The 20,057-nt window shown below is 44.0% G+C and overlaps 1 protein-coding gene across 2 annotated transcripts in view; it reads left to right on the plus strand.

Moving 5' to 3' along the window:
• The first annotated feature begins 451 nt into the window (after positions 1–451).
• ERCC6 (ERCC excision repair 6, chromatin remodeling factor) overlaps positions 452–20,057 on the plus strand; it is an 82,587-nt gene continuing 62,981 nt past the window's right edge. The window contains exons 1-5 of one of the 2 annotated variants that reach the window (XM_070433176.1): positions 452–507; positions 4,329–4,764; positions 6,584–6,704; positions 8,541–8,652; positions 14,968–15,679. In XM_070433176.1, coding sequence (XP_070289277.1) covers positions 4,343–4,764; positions 6,584–6,704; positions 8,541–8,652; positions 14,968–15,679 — 1,367 coding nt within the window. In that variant the 5' untranslated portion in view covers positions 452–507; positions 4,329–4,342. Of the gene's footprint in view, positions 508–4,328; positions 4,765–6,583; positions 6,705–8,540; positions 8,653–14,967; positions 15,680–20,057 lie in introns of those variants that run through there. The other variant, XM_070433177.1, reaches the window with a different exon arrangement.

Genomic DNA, 20,057 nt, shown 5'->3' on the forward strand with positions numbered 1-20,057 from the left:
TGAAATTCTCATCTGGCTCAAAATCCTCATCTTTGATCTGAGGGCAGATATTAAATTAATGAATCACTAATGCAATCAAGACATTCCTGCAGGCTGTGAGCACACACCGCCCCCGCCCAGGGGTGTGTGTGTGTGTGTGTGTGTGTGTGTGTGTGTGTGTGTGTGTGTGTGTGTATACATGTCCTTTAATGCACATCTCCATCTGACTTTGGAGGCATTTTTACCAAGAATGAAGCGCTCGCAACTAGGTACACGCCGATCCTCATTCACATCCGGGTCAAAGGTGGAAAGGCGGAGCTGCACCAGCCCTCCAACCACTGGGCCCCGACCGCAGGCCAAGTCCGCCCGGCGCCGCCGCTGGCCCCGCCCACGCAGGCCGGCGGTCACCGTTGGGGGCGGTGCTGGGGGCGGGTCCCCACGCATGCGCCGTGGCCGCTTCCAGTCGGCGTCCTGGCTGCACGCTGCGGCGGCGTCTGCGTGTCCCTGCTGGCGGCCTCGCGGCCCCGGGTGAGTGTTGGCGCGGCCGGGCTGAGCGTCGGGCGGGTCGTGACTGGGCCTCGCTCGTGCTGCCCGGCAGCCGGGGCCCCTCGGACCCCTGGCCCCGGACCCCAGGCGCGCCTCCCGGGCCGCCCACCTGCGGTCGGAAGTGACGCCGCGGCGCGCGCTCCGGGGGTGGCGGGTCCCCAAACTGGCCGGCCCGGGCGGGTGAGCCAGCGACCGAGCCCCACTTCTTGGCCCTGTGGCCGGCCCCGCGCGCAGGGTCAGCTCGGCCCAGTTTGATGTCGGTTAAGTATCAGAGCAGTTTGTTGTTTGACCGAGAGGATCGGGCTGAATGCACGTCGGCACTTGGGGCGTTGGGTCCCTGGCGTGGGGAGGGCAGAGCCGGCTGCGCGAAGCCTGTCAGGTGGTTTCCCACGGAGCGCCCTCGCCCTGCTGTCGCCCGTTCCACGCGGCGTCCCTTCACCGTGTGCCTCCCGTCTCCTCGTCGCGCTGCTTCCTCGGGTCTGCGATGGCACAGCCATCATGATCATGCCATCACCTCCGTGTGCAGAACTCGGAAGAGTCGGACCCTTGCGCTTGGAGTGAAGTCCACGCTCGCTTTACCCAGGCCGCGCGGTCTGAGCCTCGCCCACCCTCCTCTTCGCTTCCCCGCCTTCAGCCTGTGTGCGTGCAACCAGACTCCAGCCCCGAGCCCCGAGCCCCGCAGAACCCGTGCTGTGAGGGGAGGACAACGAAGATACTGTTTCCCCTTAAGCCGTGCAGAGCGCTAGATTTGCACAATGAATGTAAAGTAAATGCTCACTGTGCCCACTCCCATTTTCCAAGTGCACCAGCCTTTACCAGCCTTAGGAATTACACATCCTGTTTCTTTGCAAAAAAACGCTCACTCCACTTGTGGCCGATTAACTCATTCGTTCTTCAGATACTGGCTTAAACATCGCTTTATCAGAGAGGCCTCCCTGCCCTCCACAGTGTCACTTAGGTCCCTCTGTTATTTGGTCATACAGAATCCTGTGCTTTCCTCTTACAGCAGTTACCACAGTGACATTGGTGTGTGTGTGTGTATACTATATATATTTTATATGTACATATACAAATACGTCCCTTGTACAGTGTTCTTTGTAGGTTATCTCCCTGCTCCCTTTCCAGCTATTGCATGTTATAGTTTTTCTTGACCTAGTTTTCCTCTCCCAATTCATTATTACTTTACTAGAGGCCCAGTGCACAAATTCCTGCAACAGTGTGGTCCCTCATCCTGGCCTTCGGGATCGGCCGAAACCAGCTCTCCGACATCCCCCGAGGGGTCCAGATTTCTAGAGGGTGCAGATCAGGCCAAGGGACCCCATGGGTGCACAATCAGGCTGGGAGGGACCTCGGATGGCTCCAGGGCATGTCCAGCTTATCTCGCTCAGTCCAGATAGGCAGGACCCAGCAGCAAGCTAACCTACCAGTTGGAGCTTCTGCCCTGGTGGTCAGTGCATGTCATAGTGAGCGGTTGAGTGCCCTTAGCATGTCATTAGCATATTATGCTTTGATTGGTTGAACAGCTGACCGGACTTAGCATATTAGGCTTTTATCATATAGGATCATTCCAGCTGTCAACCTTACATAGGCAAGCTCCTTAGACTCTAAGGCTTAGAGGGTAGGCTACCCATTGGTGGCTACTCACTTCTTAACTCCCTATAGTCTGGTGTTTGTCCCCATTGCTCCACTGAAACTTTTTTTAAACTAAGATAACCAGTGACCTGCTAATTTCCAAATTCACTGGATTCTTTCTAGTTTCCTTATGTGAACTTGTCATCTCATTTCCCACTTTTAACTATTCCCTCTTCTTTTCTATTAGAAGTTTTCTGCAAACATTATTTAACCTTGTCTTTATTATCTAACATTATTACTTCATATATTATTCTACAATATTATTACTTAATATATTTGGATTTATGTGTTTTTTAACTGGAAAACAAATCTTTGCATACATACAAGTAAGAAAAATGAAAACAATTGTTAAATTTCAGCCAGTATTAAGGATCCTGCCTCTGTCGAAAGTGGAAACTAGTTAATGATGGAGCACTAAACTAATTCTCCTGAAAATAATCAGAAGGCCAAAGAAAGGAGGGACTTTCTTACTCTGTTGTTCACAGAGTTAGAATCTCTGGTACCTGTCATCTCTTTCTCTTGAGCCCAGATTTGCATTCTGACTGCACCCTCACCCGTACCTGGCATTTATAACTTCCCACCAGCCCCTCCGCCTGCTTCCATCTGCTTCCTTTCAGAGATTTCATTTTTGTGACTGAATTCACTGGTGACTCAGTAGTCCAGACCAGACTTGTTATTTAAGACTCCTCTCCGAACCTGACTTTCAGCATATATTGAGCACCTCCTCTGTATCAGACCCTGGGCCAGGTGTTCAAATCTTGTACATGTTTTTTGAACATCATCACCCAATTCATCGTCACTTCCTCTGTGTCCACGTGGCCTCTTGTTCATGTCTCTTCTATGGATCTGTCCTGCTGTCTTGTTTTTGACACTCTTTCCCACTAGAGAGTGAGCCGCTCAGGGCAGGGTGATGCCAAGTTCCTGGCATCTCTGTATCTCAGTGCTTGGCCTCTGGGATCTTTTTATCTAATGAGGAATGAGTGGGGCTTATTGGGGGTACTTGTGGTCATTTCATCGAAATAAGTTTCAGTGCTGAAAAACCTTAGTTTATTCACAGTTAAATGAAAAGCAAGCTGTTTCTTGGTCAGTGTGTTGCTTTATAATCTAGTTATTAGAGTTATGCAGGCAATATAGTGAATATATTTTTATTCAAGGAATTCCTGACTACTTGGAAAGGTGAAACTTCTGTAATTCCTCCCTGCCCCTTCTGCTTCCCCTTCCAACTATTGTAGGTGTAGTGTTATCTCCATCTGTGCATTCCATACACACAAATGCAGATGCAGCTTTTTCCATAAATGTGTTTATACTGTGGCTCTTTTCACTTTACAAGACTTATACCAGTACCACTGAATATGCCTAATGCCTACATTAAACTGTTAAAACATGCTACAATAAACATACCTGCACATATTATTTCTCTGGAATAAATACCTAGTCGGGTGCATTTTAAATCTTAATAGATATTGCTAATTGCCTTCCAAAGGAGCTTTACTAATTTATATTCTCACCAGCATTGTGTGAGGGTGTATCTTCCTGGTCTATACGGATATTATCTGGCTTTATGTTTTTGCCTACCCAGTGGGTGAGAAATTATATCACACATTGAAATAGAGTTATTTTTGAGAATATTTTAATTTTTCTCAGATTCTGATTTGAGTGGTGTTATGATGATCTTTTGTTTCTGTTTTATTGGAGTAAATAAATGTTCAACCTCAAAGTTTCTAGTGTCAGATTCATATAGAAGCTCTCTCCTTACATCACTAAATCTAAATCTATACATCACAGTTGATCATGCCACTATAATGTAAGTCATTTATGCCATGACATAGTGAAGAGGCTAATGTAGGAAGCGCCAGCTGGATGGAGAAGACTCTTCGCTGTTACTCAGGGCTTTGGTTGTCAGCTTTTTTAGCTGGCTACCCAAATGTCCTTTGTCAATGACACTGCATTTTTTTTCTTTTGGTTATTTTTTCTTATTTATTATCAGAACTCAAGAAGATATATAGCTTTTAAGAAAAGTAATACTTGGAAACATGTTTGTGTAATTGGAGGATTATTACTTGATCTTTTGAAAAATCAGTCTGCTTCATAAAATATTCAAGAAACTAGCTATCCTTTCTATATAACAGAAAAGGCTTATTGAAAGTTGTTTTGTTTTTTTTTACTTTTAGGTGGTCTATAAAGGATGCCGAATGAGAGAATTCCCGACTCAAGTCAAACTGAGGAGCAAGACTGTTTACAGAGTCAGTGTGTCAGTGGTGGTGAAAAAATGACAGTTAAGCAAGAAAATGATGGTGATGCAGAGATGGAGGAAAGCCTCCCCTCTTGTTCCTCTGCCGATGGGCCATCCATCTCCATGGAGAGGTGTCCGTGGGAAGTTCCGAGGAGAAGGCCTGCACTGCTGCACATCGACAGACATCAGATCCAGGCGGTGGAGCCCAGTGCGCAGGCGCTTGAACTGCAGGGGTTGGGTGTGGACGTCTATGACCAGGACGTGCTGGAGCAAGGGGTGCTTCAGCAGGTGGACAGTGCCATCCATGAGGCCAGCCATGCTGCCCAGCTCCTTGATGCAGAGAAGGAGTATCAGTCAGTCCTGGATGACCTCACGTGAGTGTGGACCATCTTCTCTCTAATTGCAGAGTTTGTGTTTACAAGGGATGGAGAGATTCAGGTACTAGCTGTAGTATCCCAGAAATATTAGGAGATTCATAGCATTTCTCATATGGAGGATAGAATCAAAAGGGTGCACATCGACCTTGTGTTCGAACCTCAGCCCTTCCCTCTGGAGCAGCGTGCACATGGTAGTTAAAGTTTCAGTCCAGCTCACAACAGCCTGTTTGTGCATTATGGAGAGGAGTGACCCGGAACTCACAAGCATGTGCACAGAATCATTCTCAGGAGAAGTGTACTCACAGTTCTTAGGTGTCCTGCTCGAGAAACCAGGAACACACCTGCCCTCTCACATTTTTCTCTATCTTGTAGTTGCTTTCCCTTAAAATGAGTATGTCTTTTGGTAATTTTTCAGATTTTGCATTTCTAGAAATAAGGGAAAATATCTCTCTGCTCTTCCTTTCTTCTGTCCTACTTTTGACTGTAAGGGAAGATGAAGTCCCATGGAGATTTCATTTGTGTTTTAGAGAGACTTGGGCCCTCTTGAGCATAACACATTAACACATTGGTAGAGAAGGAAGAGGCTCTGGGCTGGGCTAGGGGGGGTGCAGGATTGAGCTCACACTCCATTGCTAGTCTTCTCTGCCTTGGCCAGTGTTCCAGGCAGTGTCAGGCAAGCAAGAAAGAGAAGGGGAGGGCTGGATGGAGGGGTGGTGCAGTGTTAGCTGGGGGTGGTTGTGGGAGGGGAGAAGGAGGAACATGGAGCTGTTGGTTACCCACTGGGGAGGCCTGTAGTACAGCTGGCTATTGGCACTGAAAGGACATGTTTTCTGTTAAGTTTCCTGGTGTGTTCTTTAGGCCTCTTGAGTTGCAGATGTTCTCGAATAGTTGTAGTCTGACCTTCAGGTGTGAGCACCTCAACTCTTTGTAATGAACACACCTTTTACATTTGACCTTAGAAATGTGTCCACTGCTTACAGAGGTGGCAGAGCAGAGTGCTGCAGAGCCACAGGCAGGTTAGCACCAGATGGGTGGTGGCATGTGGTCCTCAGCTTGCCAGTCACTTGCATTGATAACATCTTCTTATGCTAAAATCCAGAAAGCATACAACAGCAAATTACACAAATGTCAAGACTGAATTTGTGTTTTGAAAATTGGGAGCTATAATTCTGTGGTGTTTATTTTAGAAGCAATGTATTACAAATTGATTTTTTTCCCCCTTCGTAATACTACAGCAAATGTGTTTTCTGGTCATGTGAAAGAAAAATATTGCCACAGATGTCTGACTTATACAAGAAAATGTTTAAGATTTTTAGTACTTTTCCAAGCTTAGAGAGACTTTCATAATGGGCTTTTAAAATCCATCTATGGGGTGGTTGACAATAGGGGAAGCAGGGGGTATATGGGAAATCTCTGCACCTTCCTCTCAATTTTGCTGTGAACCTAAAACTTCTATAAAAAGTAGTCTTAAAAAATGTACTCATCTTCTCATATAAAAGGACAACTTATTGCTCATTGTTTTAGTAGTCTCTTGAATAAACTAGTCACTTAAAATGCTTATAGATAAATTAATCAGCTTACAAAGTGGAATGAGCTGATTTAAAGAAGCCAGATAAAAGAAAACACTAGTCATCTTAAACGTCTAACAACCCTTCAAGTTCTGTTTATGGTCAAGAAGACTATGCATTTTAGTCTAGTTTCTTTTATCTTAGTTAATAATAAATAAGAGAGCCATGTTTTTAGTATTTCAATCTTTATATTATACTATTAGAAATGTTATCAGGGTGGAAAATATACGTTTTATCTTATTTTTCAGGTCATGTACGACATCCCTAAGGCAAATCAATAAAATTATTGAACAACTTAGCCCTCAAGCTGCCACCAACAGAGACATCAACAGGAAACTAGATTCTGTAAAACGGCAAAAATATAACAAGGTGATTTCAAATGACACTTGAAAAAGTCATCATTTAGACTCATTTAATGTTTAGGAAGGATTCTGAAAAGTACTTCTAAGATTTGAAGCAAATATTTATAATAGAAAACTTTGAGTTTTTATGTATGTTTAATTTTTCATCTGTTTCCCTTTAATATCCTTTGTTAGAGTATTTTTAAAAATACATACAGACATACACACACACATGTTTGAGAAAAAGGTTTTTTGGCTTTGCATGCCTTCTTACTGGTGTACTTCCATAGCCTTCCTTGCCTCACTATTTTCTTTTACCCAACTTAGGCTCCTGCTTGGTGTGCAGGCCTCTACTCAGTCTCCTTGTTTTGTATGAACTTCTTTTTTCCTGCTTAGCTCCTGCTTGCACTGATTGTTTGCACTGTTTCCTGTGATACAGGCTGGCCTCAGGTATTACAGTCATCATCCAGCCACACTGCGTCTGCATTTAGAGTCGTAGAACTTAAGGATAGGGACTATCTGTTACTTATGACATTTTTTTGGTGAGATTTGAAACACTTTTTAGAATTATGTACACTTTATGGAAATACATTGCAGAAGATAGGAATGACTAGTTTTGATCATTTTACTTCTGCCATCCAAAGTGACTAATAGATACCCTTGTGCTTGCAATTGATTCATTGCAACGAGTAGAATCTGCATCTTTCACTTAAGCTGTGCTAGTGGGGATGTGTGTAGATTCAGTTCCTCCTTTTGCTTTCCACTCACCAGTCCATTGTCTTCACCACCCCATCTTCTCTCACCTCCAGAATAGTAGCCCCAGAGTCACAGCTAGTAGTGGCTTGAAGCTGCTGTTGGTCTTCCCAAATCAGAAAAGCAGCATCTGGCCTCTTGTGGGAGCATGTGGTTTAATGTGCAGAGACCTTCTCTGACCTTGAGCTTCGGTGGGCTGGAGTTTCAAGGAGAGGAGAGGATCAACTTTTAGACCATTTTAGATTATAGTCCCACTCAATTATATATCCCTGTCTTTCCTTATAGCTCTTTGATGTTTAGAGATAGACTATTCAGAGAGAAAGGCTGTTTTAAATAAGATTTTGGTGAGAAAAACTGCAAACAAATTACAGGTCATTCTAATATGGCCTTTATATTCAGGATTTCCCTTGCCCCACATTCATATTTGGTATTTAAACATTCTTGACCTTGGGAAGAACCGAGTAGCACAGGCCTAGTCAATTGAGGAGGCTGTGGGAATATCCCCATATCTGAGCTTTGGTGGTATAGAGGGTGACAAGACCAAGAGGAGTCTGTTGTGATCGGGGTAAAAGGGTATATCAAAATATATTTTCCTTTTAAAATTTTGTGATTGTGTAGAATTCTATAAAGGACAATTATAAATATGGTAAGTTATCAGAGGGGACTGACTGTTTCCACTTTTGAACATTCACGTTTATGTTTCTTATCCTTACAACCTATTGACCTCATAGCCCATTGGCTGTTAAGGTCCGAACACAGAGGAGTGTGGTGATTGACCCAGTTGTCATGGGGGAACCAAGTAGAGTAGTGCCACCCCCACACCAGCGGAGAGTCAGTACATGTGGACATCAGTTCTGAGCATGTAGAAAGCTATGCTGGGAGTGTGGGTGGGGACAGGGATACCTGCCTGATGGAAATGCTTGGAGCCCTACTTCCTGCTGGAAATATGGCAGTGGCTCAGATAAGGTTCTCTATGGTAATAGTAATATATGGAATTTCTGTTTTATTTTTCTCTTGATTAAAGCTTAAAAATTTTGTAATGCTGTCTTTTGTATTTGTAACAATAAATCACTGCATTGATGTTTTCTGTATTCACTGTTTACCATTTAAGGAACAACAACTAAAGAAGATCACAGCAAAACAGAAACGTCTGCAGGCCCTCCTTGGAGGAGTGGCGGTGAGAGCTGAACTAGGTCATGCCAGTGTGGAGGAGGAGGATGCAGGTGAGGGCCTGAGAACAGTGTCTCTGTGTTCTTGAATTGATACTTGATGCCAATAGTGAGCCCTGGCCTAGGTTTTCTGAAAAATATGTTTCTTTGCCTTAGTGTCAAAACTGATGTAGGAAAATTTTATTCTCTACACCTGCAGAACCAAAGTTAGAGAGTGAAAGTGAAATTTTAACTCAGTCTACTGTTGGCTGCTGGTCCACATTTAACATTATTTTAATAAATTAGAACTCTTACATTTTTGTATAGTTAATTTTTTAAAGACAACTAACATCTTAATTGAGGTACATTTTGTAAGCCCAACATCATCAGCATTCATAGAATTGATTTCACATATATTTTTGAGGCATATTTGATAGGCTTTCCAAACATCAGTTTTGTTGTTTAAGGAAAGATTCCTTCATTCCAGGTATACCATGGCCATGATTTTGTTTGTATCACTGTCTTAGATGGGCGTCTTTTGGAAAACCTTTTGAGAAAATGCATAAGCTTTGAAATGAAATACCTCTGTAGTCAGTGTGTATGTATGTATGTATGTTTAGAACTTGTTGGTAGCTGGTCATTCATTTATTACTTGAAATAAAGATTAAGGCTTCTTAGCATTTAAGCTCTTCAAGCAAATATTTTCTACTAGCTCCAGAAATGTATTCAGTAAGACAAGAGAATTATGAAGAATTCATTGAGGCAACAGAAAAAATATTAGAGATGTGTGCTTTTAAAGCCAAGCTTTCTGCTGCTGAGGCACCATAGTTCTCACTGGTAACAAGTTTTTGTTCTTGTCTGGCTGCCTAAAACTTGCTGGTATCTTTCACCTCCTATTTGATAAAACTTTGCCATGGATTAATAGTTACTTCCCCAAATCCAAAAGATTCTTTTCACCCTACATTAGCAACGGATACTTCTGTGTCCCCCAGGATTCCTGTCTTTCAACTGGCTTTCCTTTCGGCCCTCAGACCATTCCTGTTTAGTTATTTTTGGCCAACTATTCTGGCCTTATCTTAAATGTTAATTGTTCTCAGGATTTTTTGCCGAGCCTCTTCCCTAATAATCTCATCCAACTCCCCTTGGCTTTTGCGGGCACCTAGGTTCTAGAATCTTACACATTTGTAGACCTATGGCCTTGCCTTTTTTCTGAGCTCTTGGTTCCTATTATATCTCTCCATTGGGGCACCAGCCAGCACTTCAGATTCCTGGTCTCTCTTATTGACCTCCCTCCTCTGCCCTTTCTTGGTCACTAGTGCCCAGTTTGGAGAGGCAGTAAAACAGAGTGTGAAGGACTCTTTGTGCCACCCAGCTCTGCATTGCCTGGGCACAGACCTTGACCTCATTCCTGAACCTTGGCAATCCTGTTTTGAACTTATGAGCTAGGCATACGTATGGTAGACCTTCATTTCTCTGCTCACGTGCTTACCTGAGGTTTCTTTCCCCTGTTCTCCACATAGTGATCCATTTCAGAGGTTGTTGTGGGAATTATCTGATAAAGAATCCATTCCTAGAAGTAGGCTTTGCTCCTCATTTGGAGGAGATGAAGTACTCACTGCCTCTTTTTCTGTTAAACATTGTACTGGACAATGTAGTATTGGAAAAAGAAATAAAAAGCATAAGATTGAAATGAAGAAATAAAACTATGACTATTCATAGGATACATGATTGTTTATGTAGAAAATCCAAAAGAATCAATGGACAATCTATTGGAATTAATATGTGAATTTAGCAATACCATTGAATATAGGGCTGATATATAAAAACTAGAGGCCCGGTACACAGATTCATGCACCAGGGGGTCCTTCAGCATGGCCTGCCGGATTGGGCCAAAACCAGCAGTCCAACGCCACCTGCCACTTCTGCCTGCTACTGCGGCTCATCCCAGCCTTGTTGTGCCTGCTGCAGGCTCACATCCAGTCAGTCCTGATCGGGAGAGGTGAGCCCTGCATCTGGCGCCTGTTGGTTAGCTGAGTGGTGCTCCCGCTGTGGGAGCACACTGACCGCTAGGGGGCAGCTCCTGTGTTGAGCATCTGCCCCCTGGTGGTCAGTGCGCATCATAGCGACCGGACTCATATAGATATTTCTTTGTACCAGCAAAAACAAAAAGTAAAATTTAATAAAGATGCCAATTATAAAAATCAAATACCTAAAAATAATCTTAACAAAAAATATAGTTTCCTGCAATGCTTTCTACATTAAAAAATAGAAAATGTTCCCCAACTGGCATGGCTCAGTGGTTGAACGTCAACCTATGAACCAGAAGGTCACGGTTCGATGCCAGGTTAGAGCACATACCCAGGTTGTGGACTCAGTTCCCAGTAGGGGGTATGCAGGAAGCAACTGATCAGAGATTTTCTCTCATCATTGATGTTTCTATCTCCCTCTCCCTCTCCCTTCCTCTCTGAAATCAATAAAAATATATTTTAAAATAAGTAGAAAAATGTTTAAAAATAGAAAATGTTGTTCAAAAAGAAGACTTAAATAAATGGGGAGGCACACTGTGATAATGGATTGGAAGATGTGGTATTGTAATGATGTCAGTTCTATCCATTTATAGCTTCAGTGCAACCCCAATATATGTTTTCAGGGGTCTTTGAGGAAGAGATTGTGGGGTGGAAAGTGTAGGGTAAGGCATTAACAAACTGACTCTAAAATTCATGTAAAAATTCATTGGGTCAAGAATAGTTAAGGCAACATTGAAGAAGAACAAAATATCAAGACCAGCTATCTAGCTATAGTAATTAAGTCACTGCAGTAGTGGCACAAATATAGACAAGTAGACCAATGGGACAGAATAGAGGGTCCAGCAAACAGACCCACCCACATATGGTCACTTGATTTATGACAGATGTGGTAATGTAATACTGTGGAGAAGAATCACGTTTTCAGTATGTGTGCTGAGTTAATCCACATATACAAAAACAAATTCCAAATGAGTTGTATATCTAAATGTGATTGGTGGAACAGCTTTTACAGTATAATATAGGAAAATACTTTTTATGACTTTGGGGCAAAGACATAATGAGACCAAAAAATGAGAAGTTCTGATAAATGAACTATATTACAACTAAGAACTTCTGTATGTTAAAAGATAGTGTTAAGAGAATGAAAATCGGCAGAGTAGGAGAAGCTATTGCCAGTACATATATCAATCAGAAGACTTGAATCCAGAATGTATAGAGAACTAGAAATCTTTTATTTATTTATTTTTGTTTATTTATTTATTTATTTAAATTGTTAAATCCTCACCGGAGGATATTTTTCCATTGATTTTCAGAAAGAATGGAAAGGGGCGGGGGCGGGTGTGTGTGTGTGTGGAAGAAAGACAAGTTGGTTGGTTGCTTCCCGCAGGCGCCCGACCTTGACTGGGGATTGAGTCTGCAACTGAGGTACGTGCCCTTGACCGGGAATCGAACCTGTGGCCCTTTGGTGCATGGGCTGACGCTCTATGCACTAAGAAAACTGGTTAGGGCTAGAAATCTTTTTTTAAAAGGCAAACTATAGGAAAAATGGGCAAAGGATTTGAACATTTTCTTCAAAAGAGACTATCCAAAATATCAGTAAATCTATGAAAAGGTATCATAGTTCATTAGTCATCAGGGAAATAAAACTTATACCATAAAGTAATACTACTACATGCCTAATAGTAGCTAAAATAGAATGACAGAAATGTGGACCAATTGGAATTTTCAAACACTGTTGGTGAAACTTAAAATGGATAGGACCATTTTGGAAAACTGTTTGGCACTGCCTACTAAAGCTTAACAAACCCAAAGAATTATAAACATATCCAAAGGATGTGCACCAGAATAGTATTAGCAACATTATTCCTAGTAGCCCAAACTGGAAACTACCCAAATGTCCATGAATTGTGGAATGGAAAGATTGCAGTGTAGTTATATAATTGAACACTAACAGCAATGAGAATCAACAAACTGCAGCTATATTCAGCAAGTGTGAATCCTACAAGTGTAATATTGAGAAAAAGAAGCCAGACACAAGAGTATGAACATTTCCATTTACATAAAGTTCAAATTTCAGGTACAACTTGTCTTTACTGTTGATAGTCATCCTAGGGGGTGGGAGGTGGTTAGAGGCTTGGGGGTACCAAGAAGGGCACATCTGAGATGCTAGTAATTTCTGTTTCTCCATCTGGATACTGGTGTATGGGTATGTTTTTTTGAAATTTCACTGAGCTCTACATTAGGATCTGTGCACTTCAGTGATTTTTGTTTTTAGTTCAGGTTTACTGAGAAACTGGCTGTGGTATTATTGGCCTACAAGAAACATAGAGTTTAGAATCTGAATTTCTTCCTGTCGAGTCTTCTTTGGATATTTTGGGCAAAGGATTTGAATATTTTCTTCAAAAGAGGCAATCCAAAATATCAATAAATCTATGAAAAGGTACCATAGTTCATTAGTCATCAGGGAAATAAAACTTATACCATAAAGTAATACTACTACATGGCTGAAGTAATCTTGTTAGAGATTATTAATTTCAACAAATGAAAGAAGGATGATTTCTAGGTTACTTTATGTTATTATGGCATAGCTGCCAATTTTAGTCCATCCCTCGGCCAGTTAACTTCACACACCTAGCATAGTGCTATCCAGTGATGGACATGTCTGTCTGTGTTGTCCAGCCACATGTGCTATTGAGCACATTGAGCAGGTGCAACTGAGGAACTGAATTTTCAACTCAAATTTAAATCGCCACATGGTGACTATTGGATAGTGCAGATCTGACATGTATGTTTACCTATTTCAGTGCATGCTGATTCTTTAGATGTCTGTTTTCAGTTTTACTGTCTCTTGAATTTAAGTCAGCCTGAATGCTGGTATTAGCAGTGACATGGAAACTGGGGAGAGTGCTTCCTCCCAGTTACTCTTTAATTGGTAAGGAAGCATAGCTAAATTTACCTGTCTATCGTTATGTTACATATGACTAGGTCTGTCTTTGGATGCATGAGAGTGTATTTATAATGCCATATTTTAGAAAAAGTTATTGAGAAATCACCTTTTTGAACAGGAATATATTAAAAGTGGCATGATAAATTTTACTCTATTCTTCATATGCTTTAGTATACTAATGATATATATACTAGTATGTGTGTGTGTGTGTGTGTATGTATTTATATATCTATATATATCTCTATATAAATATATGTATATACTAGAGGCCCAGTGCATGAAATTTGTGCACTGGGGGAGGGGAGTGTCCCTCAGCCCAGCCTGTACCCTCTCCAATCTGGGACCCCTCGAGAAATCCCTGGATCGGGCCTAAACGGGCAGTCAGACATCCCTCTCACAATCCAGGACTGCTGGCTCCCAACCGCTTGCCTACCTGCCAGCCTGATCACCCTCAAACCACTCCCTTGCCAGCTGATCGACACCTAACTGTTCCCCTGCCGGCCCGATCACCCCCAACTGCCCTCCCCTGCCAGCCCGGTCGTCCCCAATTGCCTTCCCCTGCAGGCCATCTTGTGGCCACATGGGGGTGGCCATCTTGTGTGTTGGAGTGATGATCAATTTGCATACCAGTGGTGACTAATTAGCATGCCCAGTCGTGACTAATTAGCATATCCGGTCGTGACTGTGAGGGCGTTGTGACCAATTTGCATATTACCCTTTTATTGTGTATGTGTGTGTATGTATATATATATATATATATATATATATATATATATATATACACACTTTTAAAAAATATGTTCTTACTGATTTTAGAGAAAGAGGAAGGGAGAGAGAGTTAGAAACATTGATTGGCTGCCTCCTGTACAGCCCCTACTGGGGATCGAGCCTGCAACCCAGGCATGTGCCCTGACCGGGAATCGAACCCATGGCCTGGTTCATGGGTCAACACTCAACCACTGAGTCACATTAGCTAGGTATTAATGATTAATGATATACAGTGGGGCCTTGACTTATGAGTTTAATTCATTCCGTGACGGAGCTCGTAACTCAAATTACTCGTATGTCAAATCAAAAAGTGAATGAGTGAGACACGTGATGCTGGGCTGATGTTGTGGTGTTCACTGTGACGTTCGCTGCGCCAACTAGCGGTGGGGTATCTGAAGCTGGCTCATAACCCCAATTTTAGCTTGCAACTCAAAGCAAAAAATCGGCCGAGAGACGGCTCGTATCTCGAAAAACTCGTTAGTCGGGACACTCGTAAGTCAAGGCCCCACTGTATTTTTAATATGAATACAGTATTTTTAATATGAACCCTAATTGTAGGAGCCTACTGTTTATTGAATGGCTGAGTATATCCCTTGTACTCCTGGTGAGTTTTACGCTAGTGCCCAAGCATTGTTGTTCCTCTTTCAGAAGCGGGGCCGTCCTGTCTCGGCAGCATGCTCATGCCTGCTCAGGAGACTGCTTGGGAAGAGCTCATCCGCACTGGCCAGATGACACCTTTTGGTACCCAGATCCCTCAGAAACAGGAGAAAAAGCCTAGGAAACTAATGCTTAATGAAGCATCAGGCTTTGAAAAGTATTTGGCAGATCAAGCAAAACTGTCTTTTGAAAGGAAAAAGCAAGCTTGTAATAAAAGGGCGTCTAGGAAAACTTCAGCCTTGGTCACTTCTGAGCTGAGCCCAACACTCGGTGAAAACAAACCAAACAAGAGAAGCAAAGTTCTTTCGAAAACCGACAAGCGCTTGAAAAAGCACATCAAGAAACTCCAGAAGAGGGCTCTTCAGTTCCAGGGGAAAGTGGGATTGCCGAAGGGAAAGAAACACTTGGAGTCTGATGTGAGGCCAGAGGCAGAGGGAGATTCTGAGGGTGAGGAGTCCGAGTACTTACCCACCGAGGAGGAGGAGCGGGAGGCGGCAGCAGAGGTGGACCTGTCTGCAGAAGGCACTGACTCTGAACTGGGGCCTGTGCTCAAGCGACGGAAATGGCAGAAGAAAATCACAGTGCAGGAGATTGATGACGAGAGTTTTGGGGAAGAAGCTGAAGCTGTCAAAGGAGGAGGAGGTCGGAAAGTAGTGAGATGCCGAGACGATGGAGATGAAGATTATTATAAACAGCGATTAAGGTCAGTCTGGGGAGATTATTATAAACAGGTTGTACTGCTTGCTTTATCTTAGGCAGCAGGTTTATGAATAAATAAGAATTCTAGATCCAGCTTAATATATTAGACTAAGGGCCCATGCACGAATTTGTGCACTTTGAAAGGAACTGTGTGCCGCAAGGCTGCAGTGGGCACAGGGGCGGGGCTCAGCCCATCCTCTGCGCCCCCGGTCACTTTATGGTTGAGAAACTTGCAGCAACACTGTTTGCAACCCATGGGAGAGCCGTTTCCTGGCTTAGTTTTCTAATGATGGACTCTAAAGTAAGATTAGTCCTTTCTGTTTTTCCTGATGCTTGGGGCCTCCAGAGGAGTGGAGGTGATATTAAATTTCTAGGGAAATAGCTAGTTGTTGGTGCCCTGGAATACAAAGATGGCCCATTGTTGCTCTGTGGAGACCGGGGTAGGCCAAGTCTGGGGATTAGTTCCTTACGTAATGCCTCAGTTACTTCGGAGGCCCTTTCTGTCCTAGTGGGATATGCTTTAATCCATCCCGGGAAGGTGTCAATAAAAGCTAAAAGGTGTTTTAGTCCCTTCTATCTTGGCATTTGGGTGATGTCTCGTAGCCATTCTTCTCCTGGGTAAGTTTATTGATGTTGGACCAGAGGGGCTAGTGGAGGAGGTTGGCTTCCCTTCAGGTTATTAAATTGGGCTGGCAGTTTTAGCTCGTCCAGGTGTTTTAGCTGCCCAAGCTTCAGGGTTTGTCCAGGAAATTAACTAACTAGCTCATTCTCTTTCTTAGAATTTTTGGGGTCTTGAGGGGGACCGATGGCTATAAAATTTAATGAAGATGCCTATCTCCCTTGGAAAATTAATTGGGCTCCTAGTTTTCTAAAAGATCTCAACCTGGAAGGGGCTGGGGCACCAGGGATAACTATAAATTGGTAGGAAAATAAGCGACCCTTCCAGTGGCAGCAGATTTAGCTTGAGCCATCGATGGGTCAGCTTACCATCCACACCTGCCACCAGGTGAGAGGCAGAGCAGAGTGACCCAGAGAAGGTTGTCAAGACCAAGAATGCAGCTTCCATATCAAGTAAAAACTTAACTGTCTCACCTTTGACTTCCAAGGTTTCCCTGGGCTCCATCCCATGATGTTGATGTTGGATTTGGGAGCCAGATGGTATCCAAGGCCCCTTTAGTCTAAGACCATATGGGGAGAGACAAGTTGGACCCAGGATCCCTGCAGTTCCTGGGGCAGTTCCACCTCCAGTGCCCATGCTCATGGCAGAGTGAACAGCAGCCAGGTGGCTCACCCTGACCCTGGGTCTTCCTTGCTGGGGGCGGTTGTTCTGCCAATATCCAGATCTTATGTAGATATAGTCGTTTCTGGGAGGAGGTGTTCTTCCAGGGCACCCTGGATCTGCTCAACCTGAGTAGTGACGGCGGAGCATGGCTAGTAACTGAGCCTATCTCTGATCTTTAGGCCTCTCCCTTGATTGGAGCCTCTCCTCCTCCTCCAGATCCCTGTTATGGAAGACGGATGAAGCTGCCATAAGTAGGCCTGGGGTAGGGGTATGTGGTCCTAAGAGAGCTTTTGAAGTTTTCTCAGAATATCGGGGGCAGCCTAGGTTAGAAAACAGTCTCATAAGACCGTTGGCCTGCTTCCAAATCAAGGTCTAGGTTAGTATATTTCATGATGGCCTCCCTCAATCTCTCTAAGAAGGCTGTGGTAGTTTGCTGAGGTTCCTGGCTTATAGTTGCTAATTAATAGGCTTAGATCAGCTTTGTTTCATTCCCTCTAGAAGGCTTTTTAGGAAATGGTCCCAGTTCCAGGTCCTCTGGGGCTGTTAATAGTCCCATAAAGGATCAGTGACCTGTACAGCCATCACTCCTAGAGGGTATTGATCATATGCATGCCATTCCCAAGCTGGATGGCATCCTTTATGATCTTACCTTTTCTTCCTTATTTAGGGATTTAGCAAGGATTATAGTAATGTCTCTCCAGGTCAGATCAAAGCTTTTGGTCTTCTGAGAATTTTCCTAAGTCCTGTTGGATTTGGTGTGTAAGTCTTTCATAGAGAAAGGGGCATGTACTGTCATAGGGATCCCAGTCAGTCCTGCTACCTCTTGTAAAGGACCAGTTAAAGTAGCTTCAGAAGGCCCCAGATATGGGGGAAGAGGGACTGGAGCCTGACAGGTAGTTCTTTCTTCATCCTTTGGGGTCACAGGAGAGCAAGGAGAAGGAGAGATGTTACCTGGGGAGGCAAGGGAGGCAGGGGCTGTGAGTTCAGTATAGCAGTTCTGGAGGGATCTAGTTTACAGGTAATGCATAGCCTGGGGTCATCCCTGAGCCATAAAGGCTTGGATGTATGGGACTTTCGTCTATTTCTCTTGAGAATTGCAAACAGGTCTAGCTGTAAAATAGTATTAAAAGTAATGGTGCCATTGACTGGCCAAACATCTCTGTCGCCCAACTTGTATTGGGGCCAGAGCGTGTTGTAAAAGAATATTAGCCTTTTTTTTTTTTTTTTTTTAAGGATTCAGGGTCAAATTTCTCCCAGTTGGTATATATTCCAGAGGGGTATCTCGAGGCACTGTGGACTGGTTCCCCATCTACAGAGAGACAGGTGCACTCTGAACCAACAGTTAGAGGCATCCCTGCTAATATCTGGGCTATATTGAGCCGCCCTGTGGTCTGAGAGCCACAATAGGGCAGGATACCCTGCTGTCTGGGTGCCACCAGGTGTGGAGTGCTCCTGTTCGAAGCCAGGCATCCCTGCTTCTTGGCCTCCAACCTTAGCTAGTCTTACCGGAGGCCCTCTTCCCCCTCCCCATCACGTCTGTCCATCCAAGGAGTGCCTAGTACCGTCATCACCTGGGGTGGAAAACTCCTCCTGTAACTCTGGTCTTCAGTAGTTGGGCTAGGGACCTGTTGCCTTGTCGCTCATGTTCCCAAGATCTCTGGTCCTTGTGGAGGCCTTGGAGAGAGAGAGCAGCCACCTCTCGAAGGGAAGTGAGAGTCCCTGTTAAGTTATTCCTGGGGCTCTTATAGAAGTTGGAAATAAAGAAAAGGTCGTTAGAAGAGTGTAGAAGGAATTGAGGGTGGTCCTATTCCCCTGTTTCGGGGACCTTAAAGAGTATGCAGAAAGCTGTTTTAAAAGACCGGGACCTTGCTCGGGAGGTGTGGCTCAGTGGCTGAGCATGGACCCTATGAACCAGGAGGTCACGGTTTGATTCCTGGTCAGGGCACATGCTTGGGCTGTGAGCTCAATTCCCAGTGTGGGGCATGCAGGAGGCAGCCGATCAATGGTTCTCTCTCATCACTGATGTAAGCTCTCCTATTAATTTCAGTTTTAATTTACTGGTAAGAGCTGTAGAGTCTGAGCAACATTTCCAGGGATATTGTGTGGGGGTGGAAGTGTGCTGTTGTGTGTGGAGCTCCAAGGGGCTGTTCCCCCTGAGTCATCTCAAACACTCTGTCTCTGCTTCTCTCCTCGGCTGTCTAATTTAGCCGCAAGGACTGGGAGCGCTAGGTAACCAGCCTCTATGTGCGCATCCGCAGAGGAATCAGTTATTTAGTTACAGTTGAGTTGGAATTTCCTGTGGGGCTCTTGCACATCACAGGGATGCCTGCTGAGACTGCCACATAGTTTCTTAGTCACCTCAGCATACCTGAGATTGGAGCTGGAGGGAGGAAGTGCCCCTTATCTTTGGAGCCGAACAAGTTCAGGCTCTCATTTTTCCAGCAAAAGGTTTAGTTCGGACTCCCAGAAGGTAACTAACAAACTGCTAGTATTTACTGTTTACCAGGCTGCGGGTCCTGAGAAAGGAGACCGAGAGCATAGAGGTAGGAGTGAGTCGGAGAGGATGACTTACCACAGCAAGTGAGTAGGACAATTCGAGTCACTGCACCAAGATGTAAACAGTGAAAGCAGACCTCAGTGCTTGAGTTCTGGCTTTGAAAAGAATTCAGAGCCAAGATTCAAACTCACGAGAGAAGGTTTATTCAGCAAGCAAAGCAAAAGTACCCTTGAAAGAAAGTTTTGAGTGGGAGGCTCTGCCTTTGAGTGTGGGCTAGGGTCCTTTTAACCCCTTGTTGTGGGGGGAGGGGGTCCCTGCTTTCTTCTTTGAGCTGACTTAAGCAGCAAACTTTAAGGAGCCAAAGTGGAATCCCCTGTGGGCAAGGGGAGCAGAAAAGAGAAACATGTTAAATATACATTTTGTTGTTGTTAATCTTTACCCGAGGATATTTTTTCCATTGATATTTTAGAGAGTGGAAGGGAAGCAGGTGAGTCGAGGGTGGGGGAGGGAGGGAGAACATGGATGTGAGAGAGACACATCAATTTTTTGCCTTCTGCATGTGCCCCAACTGGGACCAGGGAATGAACCTGCAACCCAGGTACG

Source organism: Myotis yumanensis, unplaced genomic scaffold, assembly GCF_028538775.1.
Source record: "Myotis yumanensis isolate MYYU_CA2020_CCGP unplaced genomic scaffold, mMyoYum1.0.hap1 SCAF_13, whole genome shotgun sequence".
Lineage (NCBI taxonomy): Eukaryota > Metazoa > Chordata > Mammalia > Chiroptera > Vespertilionidae > Myotis > Myotis yumanensis.